This window comes from Triplophysa rosa, linkage group LG14 (genome assembly GCF_024868665.1).
Source record: "Triplophysa rosa linkage group LG14, Trosa_1v2, whole genome shotgun sequence".
NCBI classification, from domain to species: Eukaryota; Metazoa; Chordata; class Actinopteri; order Cypriniformes; family Nemacheilidae; genus Triplophysa; species Triplophysa rosa.
The window spans coordinates 16,005,850-16,026,416 of record NC_079903.1 but is presented as its reverse complement, the minus strand read 5'-3'; the positions used below and the strand labels follow the sequence as shown (position 1 = coordinate 16,026,416).

The 20,567-nt window shown below is 38.3% G+C and overlaps 1 protein-coding gene across 1 annotated transcript; it reads left to right on the top strand.

Moving 5' to 3' along the window:
• The first annotated feature begins 1,016 nt into the window (after positions 1 to 1,016).
• On the top strand, positions 1,017 to 16,692 carry blmh (bleomycin hydrolase). The gene is made up of 12 exons (XM_057350943.1): positions 1,017 to 1,146; positions 2,030 to 2,227; positions 2,350 to 2,459; positions 2,721 to 2,862; positions 2,975 to 3,063; positions 4,377 to 4,469; positions 9,613 to 9,768; positions 9,867 to 10,025; positions 10,800 to 10,867; positions 10,955 to 11,072; positions 12,197 to 12,266; positions 16,406 to 16,692. Exons 1-12 carry the CDS (start codon positions 1,137 to 1,139, stop codon positions 16,552 to 16,554), a joined length of 1,362 nt encoding a protein of 453 aa, XP_057206926.1. The 5' UTR covers positions 1,017 to 1,136; the 3' UTR covers positions 16,555 to 16,692.
• The last annotated feature ends 3,875 nt before the right edge of the window (positions 16,693 to 20,567 follow it).

The window sequence follows — 20,567 nt, the reverse complement described above, 5'->3', positions numbered from 1 at the left end:
GACTTTAACCTTGCTTTTGGTTTAACATTTGGTTAAGTAACGGATGTTTTACAAACCTGATCAAGGTCTGTTTTGCGAGAATGACCTGTATTATACTGTATTATACAGTTTATTAGAGGGCTAGAAGTAAATAAAAAAATGGAAATGAAATACTGATTTGATTATTTATTTGAAATATATTATGAATAACGTTTTTGTTCTATTGCTGGACAACTTGAAGCAACACTGTACCCATGTATTAAAACGTTTGTTTACGCTACATTGCGTAAAACGATAAGCATCACTAGTACTGTTTTCAAACTGGTGTACGCATAGCACAATGCTAATAACAAAGTAAAATAAATAGTATGTTTTAGGGTGAAGCCCTGATGTTCGTAATTTATTCACATTAACTGGACGCCTTCAATTCTGACTCGATTCTCTGCCACACCTGCAATTTCCGAAGAACCTTACCTTCGGATTTCATGATCCGTCCAATGTCACACCCCGCCAGAGCACTGTATGGCAGTGTGTTGTCTTCGCGCCTTCGTCAATCCCACAATCCTTTTCGAGAGCGTGACGCCTGGAAAATTAAACCGTCATGAAGAATTGTGAAAACTCACAATTGTCAAGCATTTTGATTATTTTTATTGGTTAATAATGACGAATGTAGTTTCATGTATATCGAGTTATTAATTTTGAAATACTCAAATAAATATAAATATAGGGCGGTCTTGCTCGATCCAAGATGGCGGCAACGTTGAAGTACGATTATGTGGCTAATGCGTTCTCTGCGTATACTGCTACAACAACGCATATTATTATCTACAAACGGTGAATTTATGCGCTGCACGGATTTAATATTATTATACTAACGTTATATAGTATAGGACAATATATGCCATATTAATAGTATATTTTGTGTGGCTGTATGAGTGTACAAACAGAATGGGATTAAACAGAAGGGTGATAATATTATTCCTATTCCCATAGTTTGGGGGAGTTTCCCATAGATATGGCAACCTCGACTGAAAGACACGCGATTTCATTGGATTTCCTGTTTCCGGAATTCCGCACGGACCGACTGGCTGTCGGCGAATGAAATAAACAAAGACGTACAAATCAGACTTCAACACCTCTTCTCTTTACCTGCAAACATGGACACTGGTGCGTATGTGTAAATAATATGTTTTGTCACGTGTCGGTGCTGCCTGAGGGCTCAGATCTACAGTTATGTTGATGTGAATACAGTAGCATGTGCTGCTAACTAGCCAGAGCTGTTTACAGTTACTGAAAGTGACTAAGCAAAGATGTGAGATCAACATTTAACACTTGATCGCTGATATTTCAGTTAAATCAAATGAGTGACCTTTCAAATGCATAAAATCTGACGATTAAGCTTAATTGTTTGAAAAACAAATGATTGGAAAGTCAAAAATAAGCGAAACGCCGGCTCCATGTTAGAAAACTCCCACAACAATGAATGGGTTCAAACTGATGTAACAGCGACTGTCAATCACTCCGTTTGTGTTACATTTATCGTTTAACCTAAACCATCAATGACAATGCAAATATGCCAGATTAGCTTGTTTTCTAAACTTTACAATGAAGTGAGCCCTTGAGAATCTTGAACGCTATTAAAATCTAAATGCCATGATTAATTGTTCCTTTTTTGTCTTCGCTGTTCATTTGTCATTTTGTGCTTAGTGTAATTTTCAAACGTAAAAGTAAAGAAATGGTCAATTTATATAAAGTCACACTGTTATATAGTCTTTTGGCATGGAAATACAACAGTGTGTGATGGGGTGCTAAAAATACTCTTTACTGGAGTATCTTTTCCTGTATAAAGTATTGTTGTTGTATATCATGCAAACCACACCCAATACGACTATTATCTCAAGATACACGACTAAGCAATGTGCCATTACAAGTTTAAATGCCACCTCAGAGAAACCTTTATTGTGAGTCGGTTTGATAAAATGTGTTTGCTAAATGAATGCATGTAAAAGAACAACATCACAGAGTTTGTTTTGTGTCCTTTGCTGCCCAGGCCTGAGTCATGAGAAAGTATCTGGTTTTGTCAAGCGTTTCCGCTCGGAACCTCGATATCTGCTGGCCCAGAATGTCTCAACCTGCATCGACCCGTTAGAAGTGTGCCTGCACCGGCAGACGGTTCAGGACACAGTGCACATCTTCCAGCACAGTATCCCTACAGAAGGCAAACCTATCACCAACCAGAAAAACTCAGGTACCCTAGTGGACAGCTGACACATTATCAAGACACCATAATGTGGCCGAATGGAAGACTTGAAAGACAGTAAAATTAAGTTTGCTCCTACTTCACTTTCTGCTGTTGTTTTTTTCTACCAGGGAGATGTTGGATTTTCTCATGCCTCAATGTCATGCGTCTTCCATTTATGAAGAAGTTTAACATTGAAGAATTTGAATTCAGCCAGTCGTATCTATATTTCTGGGATAAGGTAAGTCCAGATGGCCATTCGCCTTTAGCGTTATGAGAAATGTTTTGACTTTTTGATATAATAACCATCATTTGTGCACCTGAAACTGTAAGCAAACACAATATTCTGGTGTGTGTTGGTTTTGCAGTCTTAGTTGCTCTCACTGTATTAGTGGTAAACGTGCAGCAAAACCTCATTTGTTTGTGATGTGTCGTGTTTGCGTCCCACCGGTGTGACACTTACCCCATTGTCCCTTTCATTCACTCTCATTTTGTATCACAGGTGGAGAGGTGCTACTACTTTCTTCATGCGTGTGTGGAGACGGCTCAGCGGAAGGAACCAGTAGATGGCAGATTGGTTCAGTTTCTGTTATCAAATCCTACCAATGATGGTGGACAGTGGGATATGCTGGTTAACCTTATTGGTCAGTATTGTAAAGTTGCAGCTTTGTTTTACATATTTCACAGTGAACTATTTCACAGATTTTATGCCCATTTGTTTTTTAATAGCACAAATCTATTTTTTTTTTTTTTTAGAAAAATATGGTGTCATTCCAAAGAAGAGTTTCCCTGAATCTCACAGCTCTGAGGCGTCCCGTAGAATGAACGATATCCTCAATCACAAGGTTGGTGGATTTACTCGTTTTTACTTTTTCAGTCACAGGAAGAGCAAAGAGGAAACAATTTGGACTGTCTTTGTCTTGTCAATGCGCTGAATAGCAGTGCACATGACATTTAATGGAGAACTGAAAAAATGTGACGTAATATGCCAGTAAAGTAGAACAAAAGGATAACTTCAGTCAGGGATGTGACAAGATCTAGTGGTCTCGCGAGAACACAATATCATCATGCAATTGGCATGATGTAGTGCTGGGCTCGAAAGCATTTGTGTGAGTGCACATCTTGTTGTGGTGCGACCTGTTTTCATTATTGTACAGAACACGCTAATAACTGCACAAAGTATGTGCGGGCTGTGAGCTACAGTGACCGGCCTGACCATTCATAAAGACAACGTGATTTTGCATCCCGCAGCGCTACTTACCCACCGTTTCTCTATGTAAACACGCGCTAGATGGACTGTTTCAACATTTGCGCGCGTCTTTCACGTCCGCAGCATCTCGCGCATTAAGCACTAGTGTTTACGCCGGTTCGCACTGCCAGCAGCGCTTTGGGAGCACGCTGCGGTACAGCAGTGAACTGTACCACAAGTACAGTATGGCAATTGCAAGTTCACATTACGTTATTTTAAATACATTCACACAGGCAAACCTCTTCAAAAACAGATCATCTGTCTCTTACATATGTGCAGTGTAAGCATAAAACATGATGTGTTAATGTAGTTTGAACTGTTTCTCTGAAGGCTGTGAGGGTTCAGTCAGTGGAGGAAGGAGGATTGACAGTGTGATAAGATCGCACCTCTGCTAACACCAGCACTATGCAAAAAGCATATAGAGAAAACAACCAAAGCTCTTTACTAAAAGCTGCACCTGTTAAGAAAATCGAAAGCATCATTTTTGTGCAATTACTGCCTGTCAGTTGAGTTTGTGACAAAACATTAAGCAGTGTTTACATAATGTTTATTACTGCATAATATAATTAATTAAAATAGAAGTTTAGTTTGTTTCATTAAGTAAAAGTTGATTTTATAACGTCTGCACTTTTTCCATTTTGTGTTTTTAAGGAGAATAAGAGACTATTGTTCCCTCCCTATTTTTCATCATTGAGGATTTCTTTAAAAAAGTCTAAAAATCTCGTTCTCGTGAACTTATTCTCGTGTCTCGTCTCGTGGGATAAGGCATGTTTACAATTTGATGTTTGTCTGAGGATCAACTGATATGCATGTCTGCTTTTGTGATGCTATTAAATCCTGTAAAAATCTTCATTATATAACACATTGCGAGTTATTTGCAATTCTGCATGTGTTTTGTTTGTGTTTCAGTTGAGAGAGTATTGTCTTAGCCTGAGGGACATGGTGGCCAGTGGAGCCACTAAAATCGAGCTGTCTGACACTATAGACACCATGATTGAGGAGGTGAGTTGTTTATTTTAGACTGGTGTGACCTACCTGTATTCTTTTAACAGAGTGTATCCACTCGCTTGAGCCAGATGAGGGCACTATATGATCGCTTTTGAGACCACAAGTGATTGACAATATTTAGAGCTTATCTGTCACAGGCTTTTTGCCGCTTCAGTATTGCAAATTTCCTATAAACAGAGAAAACGCTAAACTGTCAGCCTTACTTCACCAACATCACTTTTCATAATGACGGGATTTGCAACTGTCTGTTCCTTATCGGCAGTTGCCAGCATTGAAAAACTGTGCTCACCGTATCAGCTCTCAAAGAGGCGTGAAAGCTTTCCATAGCTTCTCCACAATCAACAAAGGCACAACAGCATGATCACTGCCTTAATTTAATCTGTGAAATTGATGCCAACTTCAGTTTTGAAAAGGTCTTTATTTAGATAGATTTAACTTAAAAAAAGATTTTTATGAATAAAAGAGAAGATATATAAATGTATATTCTACAATTAAAAAGTTTTAGATTTTTTGTGTGTTTTTTTTCCACGTTTTATAATAGTGCTGCATAATGATTAATCGCGACTAATTGTTTGCAGAATAAAAGTTTTTATTTACATAATATACAGTATGTTGGTGTACTGTGTATAATAATTATATATATACACATACACATGCATGTATAATTTTAAGAAAAATATATTTATATATTAAATATTCATATTTTTAAATAATAGAAATTATATATGAATATAAAATTTAAAATATTTATATAAAAACAGGCTCATCAAAACAATGGAATGACACAAATGTAATGGGAATTATGTTGTGACCAAAAAATATATATATTAAAAATATAATAAAAATATAATAATTATGTTGTGACCTGTTATATTCTAACCTCTTCAATGTTGTCTAAAAGGTTCTTAAGGTCTCAGCCTGGGTTTATTTTTAAACAGTATTAAAAGGAGTTCCCATTTATGCCGGTCTCTTATTGGCTGCTTTATCTTCATTATTTGCAAATCAAATTCAAAATTCATATTTTTTAATAAATTATAAAAATATTCATGTTATGTCTGCTTAAATAGTTTAAAATGTTAGCAAATACCTTAAAATACATTTGCAGCGGGGTTCAGAGATCAACATTGGTAATCCAAGACAAAAATACAAAAAGTATAAAATTGGCAAATTAAAAAAATGACAGAAAACATCAAATAATTGGAATCACAAAAAAATCTATTTTTTAACTTTATTGTATATCAGACTTTTTGTGCCTTATTGTATGTTAAACTTTCTATTATGTACTGACATGTTATAGATATAATTACAGCAAAAAAATGCACATCAATAATAAAAGGGGCATTTCACGACTAGCTGAGCAATAACAATGACCACCACCTGTGAACCAAGCTGCGCACATAGAAAAACTACCCTGGTTTCAGGAATATCTGTGTATGTTTATTTGAGTGTATTTTTTTATATGTTTGCTTTTGTTTGTGTGTGTGAGAGAGCAAGCGCCTCCAAGAGTTGATGACAGAATTTTCCACAAACATGATCTTTATCGCCCGGTGTCTGTCAAAGGCAATCTCACTAGCAATATTACTATACCTCCACCATCTACAGAGGGACTCGGGCACACGCATCCAAGTTAATATTGCTAGAAGAATATCATCTCTCCCAGGATAAACACCATGCAGAGCACGATCTGCTTCCCTGTTTATCTGGTTGTGAAACGCATTCGAGCACGCTTATGCTCGACGTTTTCCTGTTTTTTGACAGGATGTTTGTTTGCCCACCTGGTGTTGGTTTGTTTTATGTAACACTTTAGTTGTAGAGGAGCTGTAAGGAGGCGTGTGAGCACTTGTGTGTTTGTGTATTTATTAGGGGCGCGGAGGAATCCTTGCTTTTGTTCGTATCAAATATCACATTTACAGGCTTGTTCATAATGATGGTATTAATAATTAGTTCAGGATGTTAGTCTAACATAGATGGAGCTCAAATGGGAGTCAAGGGTGTGTGTCTGCCCTGCATCATTCTTAAATATACTTTACATTTCCTGTATGTAAAAATGCCTTTTCTGCCTTTTGTTGCATGGGTGATATGCACACACTAGATGTTCCTCCATGTGTATGCGTGTGTTTTTCAAGAACAACAGACAGGATCAAAGGCGCTCTTTAAACCAGAGTGATTTGTGGGACGGCAGTCCCTGGACTGGAGAGTTTCACTTTAAACTACATCTGACAGGTCTCAGTGTTGCAGAACATGCATGAAAGCAGGTCAAGCACGCATCAACTCCCTGTAATACGTTCATGCTAAACAGATTCAGACTGTAGAACAAACCTCTGATGTGTCTGATTTCATTATAAAACACAAAACAGCCCAATGATTGGTCAGGCCAAGTTCCTAAACGGCAGGTATGCATTGTTGAAATGTAAATGTGGGCGGACCTTTGATAACGTAATCCTTGTTGTGATGTCACAAGGTCACTGAAATCGTGTTTGTATGTTTTTGCAAACAAACGCTATGCAAAATGCACAGAGTCACATACTGAAATTCCCTTGTTGAGTTTGTCTATAATGGCGGCATGTGTTTGATGTTTACAGCAGAAGTTCATGTTAATCAAGTGCACTTGTCGGCTGTACTCAGGCCCTCGGGCTACGATCGTTGTGCTATAAATTTCATTTTGGCTTTGTGTTTTATCACCCCCATAATGAAAGCAGAACGGCAAACGATTTGGCAAGTTATTCACATGACGTCTGGCATTTAACCTTTTTCCCTTGTAAAGCTGTGTTTGGGGAAACGGATACAAACAAACAAAAACGTTCGATTCAGCCGCTGTGGTTTCGGTAACGGTGCCTGCTAGTTGTTTATGGTAAAGAGCATGTCGACAGCCATATACCCGACGCAGGCCGCTGGACTGGCGCCACTTTGCGGCTTCGTATGTCCAGCCAGCTGCATGGGTGATTGCCCACGCTTTGGGTTATTCTGATGTAAGACGCAGCGTTTCTTTGCTTAGGCCTGCATTGTGTTAACCGTTACCCAACGTATGGGCTGCTTTCACATCCGCTGCACACTGTGTCCACATGAGGACATGTTATTTAACCAGGAGCCGGTGTTTATGGTCAAAGATAAGACAGTATCTAAGGCCACAGGAATGAGAGGTGAGACACGTCTTCTTCCCATGTTCCTAATGCTGATTCTATGAGAGATAAAAAAATTAGCCATCGTGTAGGGTTGTGACAATAAATTAAATGGTCATGATTATTGGGCCAATAAAATTTGCAGTGGCTCTTTTGAAATAAATGCAAATATTTTCCTATATTCTCCTTGCCAAGGCTCATTCCAATCTGCCTCGACTTTCATCGTTTTTGAGATTCAGTGCCTTTTGTGCATTTCATGCACAAGCAGTTATTCTAACATCAGTTGTACCTTTCTTTGTGCAATAAACCGTCAGCCCTGGGCCACACAGAAACAAACAACAACCATTGCAGGATAATTCAAACATTTCGTCCGTACACCTTGGTCTTGTTAAGCGAGGTTCTCGCGCAGCATACGTAAGTCACCCCGATCCATTGTCAAGGCATGACGGAACAGCCAGAGGAGCTGAGATTTAACGCTTTTGGAGGGCACATTTTGTTTTGCCAAAGCGAAGGATTTACATTGCGCAGTGGCGTGCTCATCTTCCCAGCCCGTGAGCAAAGTGCTCCTCCCCGACTGCTCTTCCTGCTTCCCTGCGGCCACCCAGCCACTGACAGGTGCTTCAATATTGACTCTGGCTCCATGCTGACGTCATCCAATCTCGCCCATTGTTTTGCTCGGGCGGGACTTTTCAACAGGCGAACAAACGTTGTTTGGACGGCCCGCACGTTTATCTAACCTGCCAAGGAAGAGGGAGGATGTGAGAGCGTGCGATGCAGAGACTGTTTGTGTGGGTACAGCATCTGGGTCAGCGGGGAGGAAAACGGCCGGGCGCTGCTGGTATTTACTCGCCCTCTGGGGAAACTGAATAGAGAAAACAAACTGAAACGCCGAATGGTTCTTTTTCCGGGATAGAGCTGGAATAGTGAGACTGGTCACATTTTAAGTGCATCTGATTATTACAGTAAAGTGAAATCTGTAAATGGTCATAGGAAACATATGGCCTCAGTGGGTCAGTTCATCCAAAAATAAAAGGACTGTCATCATTTGTTTGCCTTCGTGTCAATCCAAACCTGTTTTAAATTCTTCTGTGGAAGCAATGGATGTGTTTTGCCAAAAGTGAGATCTACTGTTTTCTGGTGATTTGTACTTTCAGTTTTGTTGTTATATTAGATGTTATGTAGAAGCTTGTTTGTTATATTACAATATTTTTTTGTGAATTAACTATTCCTTAAACCACTAAAAAAGCTAAACAATAATGTCATGTGTTTGTATTCACATTCAGATAAATAAAATCTCTTTCGGAAATCGAACACAGTCAACCACAAATATTCAGTTTTTATCTTCACTCATCCTTTTACTAGCCTTTGGCCAAAAAAGGACAAAAGCATCTTATCTGTCCGGTTTTCTGCTTTCCTGTCTGTGCGTGTTTGGGATCGACCAGCGTGCATCATCAAGGTCAAGTTAATCTTAGCTACCAGAAATCCGCTTTTCAATATTTAAGCTGAGGCCACTGTCAGGAGTGGGCAGGAAATGCCTGAGATTGCTCTTTTGGAGTTATAAAGGCTAAGTTCTGAGAACTAAAAACAGTTTGAGTTTAGACGTGTGCAACAGAGACCACCAGAGCCCAGTCAAACATGGGACGCTTGGACGCAATGTTTGTGTTCTTACCACTCATCTGAGCTACACCCTGTCAAAGCAAAGGATTTCTCACATGTGGTTAGTTGCTCCCGAGAATTTGAGATATCACAATTCATATGTCACTCGTCTTTGTGGAGTTCACACTTACCGCAAGCTTTCAATCAAACGGGTTTGAATTTTAGATTCTGGTTTGGGGCCATTTAGCTTGTGAGCTTCCATTATGTTCAAGGCGATGTGAACATTAAAATGATTGTTACGGATGTCAATCGTATATGTAAATGAACAATGTTTATGCCTCGTTTCACAATGCCAAATGCTTTGGAAGTGTCTGCCAAATGCATAAATGTAAATCTTGTATTCTTTTATTTAATGTTTTCAGGTGTTTCGAGTGGTTTGTGTGTGTCTAGGCAGTCCTCCAGAAACCATCTGTTGGGAATACCGGGATAAAGACAAGAACTTCCATCGCTTGGACCCTCTGACACCTCTCGAGTTCTACACAAAACACGTCAAGCCCCTTTACAATCTTCAGGACAAGGTACATGTGACACATCCTTCTGTCAGTTGTCTTCTCAGAGTGCCTTCTTATCAGTCAGGTTGTGGCACTTTCTCACCTTGTGTAATGTGCTTGTGTAGGTTTGTTTGGTTAATGACCCTCGGCCTCAGAACGCATATGGGAAGCTGTACAGTGTGGAGTTCTTGGGTAACATGGTGAGCGGGCGCAGGACGCTGTATAACAACCAGCCCATCGAGCTGCTGAAGAAAGCTGCTGCAGATTCCATCAAGAGTGGAGAGGTAGAATCCATGTGTTTGGGGTATTATCCACCTGATAATGTTCAGATGTCGAATGTGGACAAAAAGAATGTTTAAAGAGAAGCACTTGAATCACATGCCGTCTTGTACAATATTAACAAAATGGCTCTTTGAATGGTGGTTATACCACCTTGACACTTCCTGAATTTGACTTGACTCGCATGATTCCCCAAATAACTATATATTTAGTTACTTAATATTTAGAACAATGGTGTTCCATTTTGTTTTTTTTACACTAATAAATAGTTCTAATGTAAGATTATGCCAAAGGTGTTTTATTGAGACTTTTACCTTTTTTTTTGAAGATCAGTTATTTGGTATCACGTTTTTACGGATATGAATTAAAAGCAGAAGTTTTAGACTTTGTCCTCAAAAAAAAGAATGTATGCAAGTCTTTTGCAAATTTATTTTGAAATTTTACATTTAATTAAACCATATGGACACAAAAATATTGCTTGCATCATTGACCCACATAACTTCCCTTCACAAATGTTATCTTTTTATAAAAAATTCCAAAATGTCAAAGCTTCAAAAAACACATGCATCCACCATAAAAGTAATATAAATTACAGTGGGCTCATAAATGTCTTCTAAAGTGAAATAATAGGTTTGTGAGAGAAACCTAAAGAAAACTAGTTGTCACGGGACGTGAGATTCAAAGATTAAGATTCAAAGTTATCAGTGTGTTTCTTCCAAACACTGCAGTAATGAATATTATTTCTGACATGGCACATCTGTATCTATTAATGTTATCAGGCTGTGTGGTTCGGCTGTGATGTAGGCAAACATTTCCATAGCAAACTGGGCATCAATGACATGAAAGTGTGAGTATTGCCATTTTCCCTGTTCAAATAAGTTACTGTGTCTGTGAGGGCACTTTTGATACTAAGGATTTGTGCATGTGTATGTAGGTTTAACCATGAGCTGGTGTTTGGCGTCTCTGTGAAAAACTTATCTAAGGCGGAAAGATTGATTTACGGCGATTCCCTGATGACACACGCCATGATCCTGACAGCCGTCACTGACAAGGTACAGAAAGCACAACACAGGCTTGGATAATACAGGAAGTTGTGCAATATTCAACAGATTAAATAGTCAGCGTATCGCATTATGCACATTGGAATTCTGACCCCATTACACACGACCCGTGTCTGCTCATTAACGGCTCTCACAGTTACTTTGACAGGGTCAGAGTTTTTAAAATATTTCTTGTTCTGCTGACTACATCCTGTTTCTTTTTAACCAGCATTTTTACAACCTCTGGCAAAAATGATGGAATCAACGCACTTAGATGATGTTCATCGAGCTTTTTTACTTTATAGCAAACAGAAAAATCACAGATATGACACAAAAAAGAGTTTGTTAAATAGCTTAACATTCTGGCTTCATTAAACATGCCTTCAACAAAATCACTAAAAAATTTTTTATTAATGGCATATATTTTTACAGATCAAGTAGAGGAAAAAAGTATGGAATCATCAGCAAAAGTAAATACAATTAGTACTTTGTTGCTCCTCCTCTGGCTTTTATGACTGCCTGAATTCTGTGAGCCATCAATCTGGTTCCAACTTTCTTGAATAGCAGTTGACCAAAGCAGATAAGCTTTGCAGGATGGAGCCTTATCATGGACAAGTTTTTTTTATTTCCACTATAAATCTTCAATCGGTTTGAGATCCGGAATGTTAAGCTATTTAACAAAATCTTTTTTGTATCATATCTGTGATTTTTTTCTGTTTGCTATAAAGTCAAAAAGCTCAATGAACATCATCTAAGTGTGTTGATTCCATAATTTTTGCCAGAGGTTGTAGATATTACTGACTGTCCATTTCCACCCATAAATGACCACATCCTTGTTCAGTTTCCTTTCGCTGCCATGTACGGTTTTGGTGGGTAATCAACCACTTGGCAACCCCTTAGCAACTGTACAAAACACCCTAGTAACTGCATAGCAACCACACAAAAAATCTACTTTGAACACCTTTGCACACCACATTGCATAACTATTTACATTTTCGAAAAAAAAGTACAAATCTAATTGTGATATAATGTCAAAAGAATCCTTTCTGTGTTTTTACAAGTCTGCACAGTACTTTGGCTTTAAATTTACTGGCAAATTATGTCTAAGCATGATGTTGCATAACTATCTTCCTCAGGACGTGAAGGAGGGATGTTATGAGAAGTGGCGTGTGGAGAACTCGTGGGGAGATGACCGTGGGAATAAAGGTGAGAGGTCACAGTCGGTCTGGCTCTCACACACGCTTTATAATTCACAGATATTTGGCTTTTCGCATTGAATAATTCAATTTGTAGCAGGATTACCTCTGGGGCCTCCTAACGCCGCTCTCCAGTGACTTCATTATTAACCTTTGTCTGAATCGGATATTTGATTTAGTACGCGTCTGAGCTGGGCCCCTCCAGATTCTGTGTTTGCTAGTTAGATGGGCACATCTGTAGATATGTTCGCAGCTGGTCCTCATGTCCATACCCAGTGTCTTATTTAAAACAGAAGTTACAATGAGGGCCTGTTTAATTACCTTTGGATGCCTGGAGAGAGAAAGTGTGTGTGTACATTTATTCCTTTGAACTGCATTCCTCAGCAGATTTAGCCGTTTTGACTTTCGTAAATCTGTGTCTTAAAAATGTTGAGTGTGTGTTAAAACTATTAAACTTTGGTGTGTAAATCATCCCAAACTGTTCCATATGCATGACTTAAAGGTATGGTCAAAACTAAAAACTCGGTCATCGTTTAGTCACCATCATGTCATTCAAAACCTGTATGAGACTCTTCTGTGAAACACAAGAGAAGATATTTTGAGAAATGTCTCTGTGGTTTTGTGTCCATACAATGGAACTCAATATGGTTCAATGTTGTTTGATTACCAACATTCTTCAAAATATCTTCTTTAGTGTTCTGCAGATGAAAGAAGGTCATAAAGGTTTGGAATGACATGAGGGTGAATAAATAAAGACTTTTGGGTGATCTTTTTGAAGTGATTGCTTATTGGGCTGATCTTTGCTTGATAAAAAGATCTACATTATAAAAGGTAAAATTCAAAATCTCCATCAATCTAGAAATCCGCTAAATATTCTTTACAAAATTGCTATCTTTGTAAAATCAGACGTCCTGTGACATGGGTATATTTCTAGTTAAATTACTCATCACATCCAACCACATCTGTATATGAGTTCAAAACAAATGACAGCCTGCCTATAAATCGCTTGCGAGCATGCTTGTTTGACAGCTAGTGGAGGGAAGCGAGCAGATTTATCAGTGCAGAGGAGTAAAAAAAATTATTATTAAGGTCAGTTGGGTTAATGGCTCTCAAATTGGTCATAACAGTTGTTTCGCCTGGAGATGAGACCGTAATGAGATATGTTAGGTTGAAGTTTCTTGGAAGAGTAAATGCTTTAGACCTCTAAGATTGATTATTTCTGCCTCATTCTTACCTGTTCTATCCTTCGATATTGTGGTACAAATGAGAGGCCGGGGGGGTGTTGTGTAACTGATTTTGACAGAATATTTATAATACTGTAAACAGTTAACTGGTTGCCATTGTAGCTTGTAAATTTTAGGACTGTCAGAAAGAACAGAGATGTAAATATGCTCGCCGACATTTCTTGTCCCTCAGGAATGAATGATTTTCATTACGAACGCAATCAAAGTCTGCTTTCAGGGCTTCATGCTTGTGTAAATATTTGAGATGTTTTGAAGCAGAAATCAAGACATGGTCTTCAAATTTAGAACAGGTTTTGCCTCATTAAACATCCAATGGCATCCAAGGGAGGATGAGATCCCATTCACATCAGAAATACTACACTTAAAGGGGAACTCCAACCAAAAGTGAAAATTAGTAGTTTAACATCTGTAGGACCTCCATTTTTCCCAAAAACGCAAATTAAGGTAGTTTTGGAAGCTTTCTGACTCCTCCTTAGATTGCAACGCAACCAATCTTCAAAGCGCTGAAAGTGAGTAAAGACATTTATTTGTCCACGCGACTCAGGTGGTTCAGTATAAATTAATATAATGCGACGAGGATACTTTTTGTGCGCAAACAAACAGAACTAAAGACTATATTTACTGAAGTGTGTGTTAGTTTCCAGCGCCCGTTTTCGAGAGCCACATGACAGTGCATCCGGTGTCAGCATCGCTCGACGCATGCATGTTCTGACGTAGAGCCTGTGTGGTCAGAACGCTCATGCGTCGAGCGATGCTGAAACCGGATGCACTGTCATGTGGCTCCTGTGTTTGGTTGCGTTGCAATCTATGGAGGAGTCAGAAAGCTTCCAAAACTACCTCAATTTGCGTTCTGGGGAAAAACGGAGGTTCTAGGGATGTATTTTGAGGGCGAGTAATTAATGGCAGAATTTTCATTTTTTGTCAGAGTTCCCCTTTAAATGGCTATTTCACCGGCAAATTAAAATTTCCCCATGTTTTACTCACCCTCAAGGCAATATGGTTTTCTTCCTGAAGAATAATGTAGTCAAAGTTATAATCCCACGTATCCTTTTACTTCCAAGCGGTAGAATGGGAGCGAATGGGCGTCGACTATTTGAAGCTCCAAAAAGTGCATCCATCGATCAAAGAACTACTCGACACGGCGCCGTGGTCTTAACAAAGGTCTTCTGAAGCAAATCTATGCGTTTGTTGAAGAGAAATATCCATATTGAGTTTGACACCACTATTAACGTTGAAGTCTAGCTTCCTTATCCTGCGGCTACACGTGAGCCTGAGGCTTGTTTTTCCGGCAAATGACAGTGACGAAAGCTCCCGTGCAGAGATGATGGTATCCTATTGGATTTAAAACGAGAAATGCCGCATTCGTCACCGGACCTTACGACACGCCTGCGTCATTTGCAGGGAAAAACAAGCCTCAGGTTCAAATAGTAAGCTCCTCAAAACTGTAGAATAACACAAAGGGAACTATGAGGATTATGTTTGGACTAAAAAAATCTAAACCAAACATAAACCTTGTTATAATTTAGCATCTTCAATGTCGTCACCTTTTGCCTAAAATTTGCAAAAATGTTCTCTTGTAATTTTCTCAAGCAGCTTTTTAATCAATATTGAAGCAGTTCCCATCTATTCTGTGCTCTTACTGGCTGCTCTTTTATTATTATTTAGTCAAAGTCATCCATTTCAGATTTGTTTTTATTAAATGAAATTGTATTAATTTATAATGAAAAAGGTTTATATTTGCGCAATTATATTTTTGTGTATAAAACTAATTTCAGACGTTTAAGCATTCGCCTTCCGATGAAAACGTTTTAAAGACAAAAAGAAACATTTCATTCAAGTGTTCTAAAGCTTTTGAAAGGCATTGTTTCAAATGTGTGATATGAATCTGTAACATGTACAAATTCCCACAAAATAAAAATACTTAAATAAGGTTTATATGTATGTTGCCATTTTAAAAAAATGTTTCCTGTTGCGGTCAGGCTTGTTTGATCAGGATTTCTGCCTTTAAGCACTGTTTCATTGGTTCTTTACAAGCCAAATGTGAAAGAATTCTGTGTTCCTACCACTCTTCTGCTGAACCTTATCATCATCTGCTTCCTGCTTTTATTCCCTGAAATTCTCCCGATTTCAAGCATTTGCTTAATGAAATAACAGTCGAAGAGATCAGGAGTGGAACAGGAGCTGTGTCAGGACGTAGTGTTGGACACAAACCCCAGGCACACCCTAGATGAAAACTTACATTAAACTGGCCAGTTGTGTATTTTTATAAGTACAATTAGTTTAGTTACTGGAGATGGAGGTAAAGAGGTGAGAACAGACATGCGATGTAAGCAGGGTGAGGCCATCCCTGTAGAACAATGGAGAATACTCTGTTAATAGCACAGCCCAGTTTAACATCAGATTTGGCAGCTCTAAAACTGTTTGCTGTTAAAGTCTAACAAGTCCTAATCGGCTTTCCCCGTGTGACGAAAATTCCGTCTCGAGTCGGGTACTAAACTGGTCATCTCCTAGGGCTAGACTTTCACACTTTAAATATTGCTTCATTACAGGTTTAGTATAAAAATATGAACATGTTTTACAAAAGAAAGTGAGCTTACTTGCGGGTTGACCACAACATTGTATCTTAAAAGAAAAACATTCACATCTGAAGCACGACTAGGATTCCTCTATATTCTTTCTAGTATTCTAGGTTGGAGCTATAGTCTTGTGTATACATGATACTGGTACCGTAAGACCAGCGGTAGTACATGCGTTTGGTGTAGATAATAAAGGTCTCAAAAGAGCTTCTGTTGGAGAGCTCGCAGCAAATTAAACCCCCTCCATTCCAATATCTCTCCTTGGCTCATCTCTCATTTCAGCCGTTTATCTTGTCCAAGCCTCATCTCTGCCTCTCTCTCTCTTGCAGGATATCTGATCATGACGGATGAGTGGTTCTCTGAGTATGTGTACGAGGTGGTTGTGGATAAGAGTTTCCTCGCTGCTGAAGTGCTAGAGGTCGTGCAGCAGGACCCCATTGTCCTCCCGGCTTGGGACCCCATGGGAGCTCTTGCATAGCCCACGCTTGGAGAACCAATCCAATCTCAGCCCGTTTTTCATTGACTCCTCCTGAGCTGGTTTTACCCCTCCATCATCCCCCACAAAATACTGTTCTAGATTGAAAAATAAACTTTTTGGTTTCTTTTTTTATTATCACTCGACTGTGTGTGAATTCATTTTAGGTAATGAGTGTGCATTTAAAATGGGATAGTTCACCCAGAAATATTTTTTTTACATCATTTATTTATGCTTATGTCATTTCCAGTTTTTTTCTTCTACAGAAAACTAAAGAAGATATTTTGAAGTACGTTGGTAACCAAACAACACTGGCCCCCATTGACTTCCATTGTATGGACACAAAACCGTTGAGACATTTCTCAAAATATCTTCTTTTATGATCCACAGAAGAAAGTGTCACATTTATTTGTAGCTGGACATTCCCTTTTTTTGGGGTTGTGTACTTGCCGTACAATGAGTGCCTAAGTCTCACAGCAGGTTGTTTTAAGCGACACAAATATAATTGAACTTGAACAAAGATGAGTTAAATTGAGCTGGCTTAACCTGTGTGTTTAATCTAATTAACAAGAGTTTATTCCTCTTAATTACATCCAAAAGAAAAGAGGATATAAAACAACTGTTGACACTTTTGAACTTTAGAATAACAAACTATTGATTCCAAACACACGCAACATATTACACATCTGTGTTGTGTGTTCTGGTTGTTTTTACCACAATATTTAAAAGGATTATGGATGTTTCTCTTTTCAGCAGCCAAAGTGGAAAAGGTCTGTTCATTCTCAAGTGGTTTGGTCTAATCACTAGTAGTTTTTTTGGCCGTTTGCTATTTTACGTCAGCTAGCTGATAACTGTATATCTTTGCCAACAAATTTCTTAAATAGTCAGTTTTGATCATTTAAATGGGATGCTGATGGATAGTTCACCCGAAAATAAAACTTAGGACATAATTTATTCAGCCTCATGTCATTCAAAAACCTGTATATGACTTTTTCTGTGGAACACAAAAAAAGATACTTTGAAAAATGCCTTTGTGGATTTGCATCCATACAATGAAAGTCAATGGAGGGGTTGTATGGTAACCAACATTCTTCAAAATGTCGTTTTTCCAGAAGAACGTAAGTCATACAGATTTGGAATGACATGAGGGTGAGTAAATGATCAAAGAATTTTAACTTTTGGGTGAACTGTTCCTTTTCAGACTTGCATTGAACAACCTCCAGCACTTTTATAAAATGATATTATCAGACGATATTTTACATGGATTCAACACTTTAATTTTTCCATAGCCTCGGCAAGTCAAATCTCACTGAACTTTAAAGGGACTGGGGTCATAGGAAATACCAGGGCCCCACATAAGATTAAAACATTTGGATGGGGATTCAAAGACCTCTGTACCTTTTTGCTGGCCGATCATACAACCTCTGAGTCCTCATCTCACAAAGTGGTTTCAGGAACTCTTCTGACCTCTATACCTTTTTGTTGGTTTCAGGTCTTCAGGAAGGTGATTTCAGGAACTCTTCTGTTTTATGGCGTTTTGTTGAGTGTCATTAGCGAGGTGAAAATACAGTTGTCAATAGCTTCTTTCTCCCACCTTAAAAATCTGTTTCACCTAGTTTAGTGCCCCAGCCCTGGCTCTGTTTATTGGACTTGTTGCGGATTAACCTACTAGCTCAGACAGATTGAAAAGACTTGCTGCTCTCTGAACTGTATGTGTGTTTGTATGTCGGCAGAAAAGTGAATATGTGAAGTATTGTGTGGGTCGCTAGAAGAACAACTGTTGTGAGCATCGATGTGCGGGAGAACCGAGAGCAATATATTGTCGGCCTTGTGTGTTTGTCTTTGGGGATTTAAAACAGGTTTGTAGCATCTATTATGTCTTGCGCTAAGATACACACAGACGGACAAAAACATGGTAATCAAAGGGACAGCCTCTTGCAGACGTCTGTGAGAAAAACTGAACGCCACTGATTCTTGCTTGCTTTCTTGGTGCCTTGCGTTGTTTTTGTGTGTGCTTGTCAGTTTGTATGTAAAAAGTGCAAAACGTTTTGTGTATTGTCATCTACCACGTGGGCTTTGGAGGGATGCTGCATGGGAATATGTTGATTGTTTAAAGATGAACTGTGGAACTTGTCTTCACGTCTGTAAGGTAAGTCACATCTTTCTCCATCTAGGCAAATGTTTTCCGCGTTACTGTACGGATATGTGCAATGAATAACTTAAAATACATTTTCAGTGTTTTGAGGATTATGAATAACATGCTAATGATTCATTTGTAATATTAGTTCATTAGTTTTTAATTAATTTAGTCTCAATAGCCTATTTAAACCACAATTTGGCTGCAGTTCCTCGCTTCTCTATAGAGGGCACTGTCCCTCCCAAATATGTCAAATAGAAAATAGTTAACAGTAAATATATACGAGTGGGAAGTAAAAGAAGCGTTAAGGTCAAAGAGAGGTGAAAACACATAGACATGTGACATGGTTCATGCTGCAGGAGCTGCCAGTTGGGGTCATTATACAGATTAAACCTTCTGTCTCTCTAGGCCCATTTGTACAGGCATCAGTTTGCCAGGACACCTCAGTCTCAACTGAACTCTCTTTCCAATCCTATCCTCTACCTGTCTTTATAGACAGTGAAACAGGCACACTCAAAATAACCTAATAGAAAGACAACTTTGTTGTTTTATTACACTGTCAAATAAATGTGCCCAAGCTGTCACTGCACTTTTAAAAAGTACACCTGCACCTTAAGAGTGCATATCAACACCTCAGATGTACATATTAGTGCCAAATGTATACATATTTGTGTGGTGTACATTCATTAGATCCCTGCAATTACTCAATAATAACAACAATCATCATTTTTATCTATGTTGAAATCATATTGGGGGTTTGTACTCGCAAGTTTTCATTATTTTAGTTCACCCCACACCTCCACTTTTTTGCATTTCATTTCCTGTAACCTACAACTTTGCTCTGTCCCAAAATGCAAATCAGCCATCATTTCTGTGTTTGATGTTTTGATATGAAAAGCCTCGAGGTAAGCCTCATATTCAACTTAACCGAGGCATGTCGATCAGTCTTTGATGAAAATTATGTTTAGACTAATGAAGCTGTATTGCACCCAACCAGTTTAGTGTTTTGATGTTTATTTCTTAACAGGTAACAAGCATTATTCTTTGTTGTGAAAAACAAATGGTTTATGCATTTATAGTATTTCCCTGTTGGTTCAGATGTAGCAAATACTGCCCAAAAGTCTGCATTGGCCTTTTAATTGTGTCACTGAAATCTTGTTTACAGTTACGTCCCCACACTGTAAAACTTTGCTGTTATTTCGCAGCAAGTTTGCCAGTAGCTTACTGTAGATTTAATGTACAATTTTGTTTTAAGCATAAACTTACCTAGTTTATATATTTTCCTTTTATAAAACAAGACTAAATATCTTGGGTCACTTTTCTTGTTTTGTAAATATATCGTAATTTAAGAAGTTTTCAATATTTTTACAGAAAACAAGAGAAAAATGCTTAGGAAGAATGTCATTTTTTGCAGTGTTGCTGTGCTAATGCCAGTGCTTCTTGCTCATTTTGAATCTCAAAAGTCAAAGTGTTTTAATTTTGATTAAAGTAATTGAAAACAGTACTAATTGGAAAGTATATTAAGTAGTAATTAAATCTACAGTAAGTTACTGGCAAACCTGCTGCAAAAACTACAGCAAAGTTTTACAGTGCAGCTGTGTGCATATTCACACTTTTGCCATGGAAATCAGATGATGACAAGCATGTAAAAGCTTTTTACAACTATATATATTTGATTTTATATGTGACTGTTTTTCTGCTTATACAGTGAGCTGCTGTACCCGATCAGATCACTGTTTGCATATGTACAGTATACAGTAAAATATCACTAAAGAAATCTAAAAATAATTCACAGCGATGCCATAGAAGAACCATTTTTGGTTCCACAAAGAACCATTCAGTCAAAGGTTCTTTAAAGAACCATCTCTTTCTTACTTTT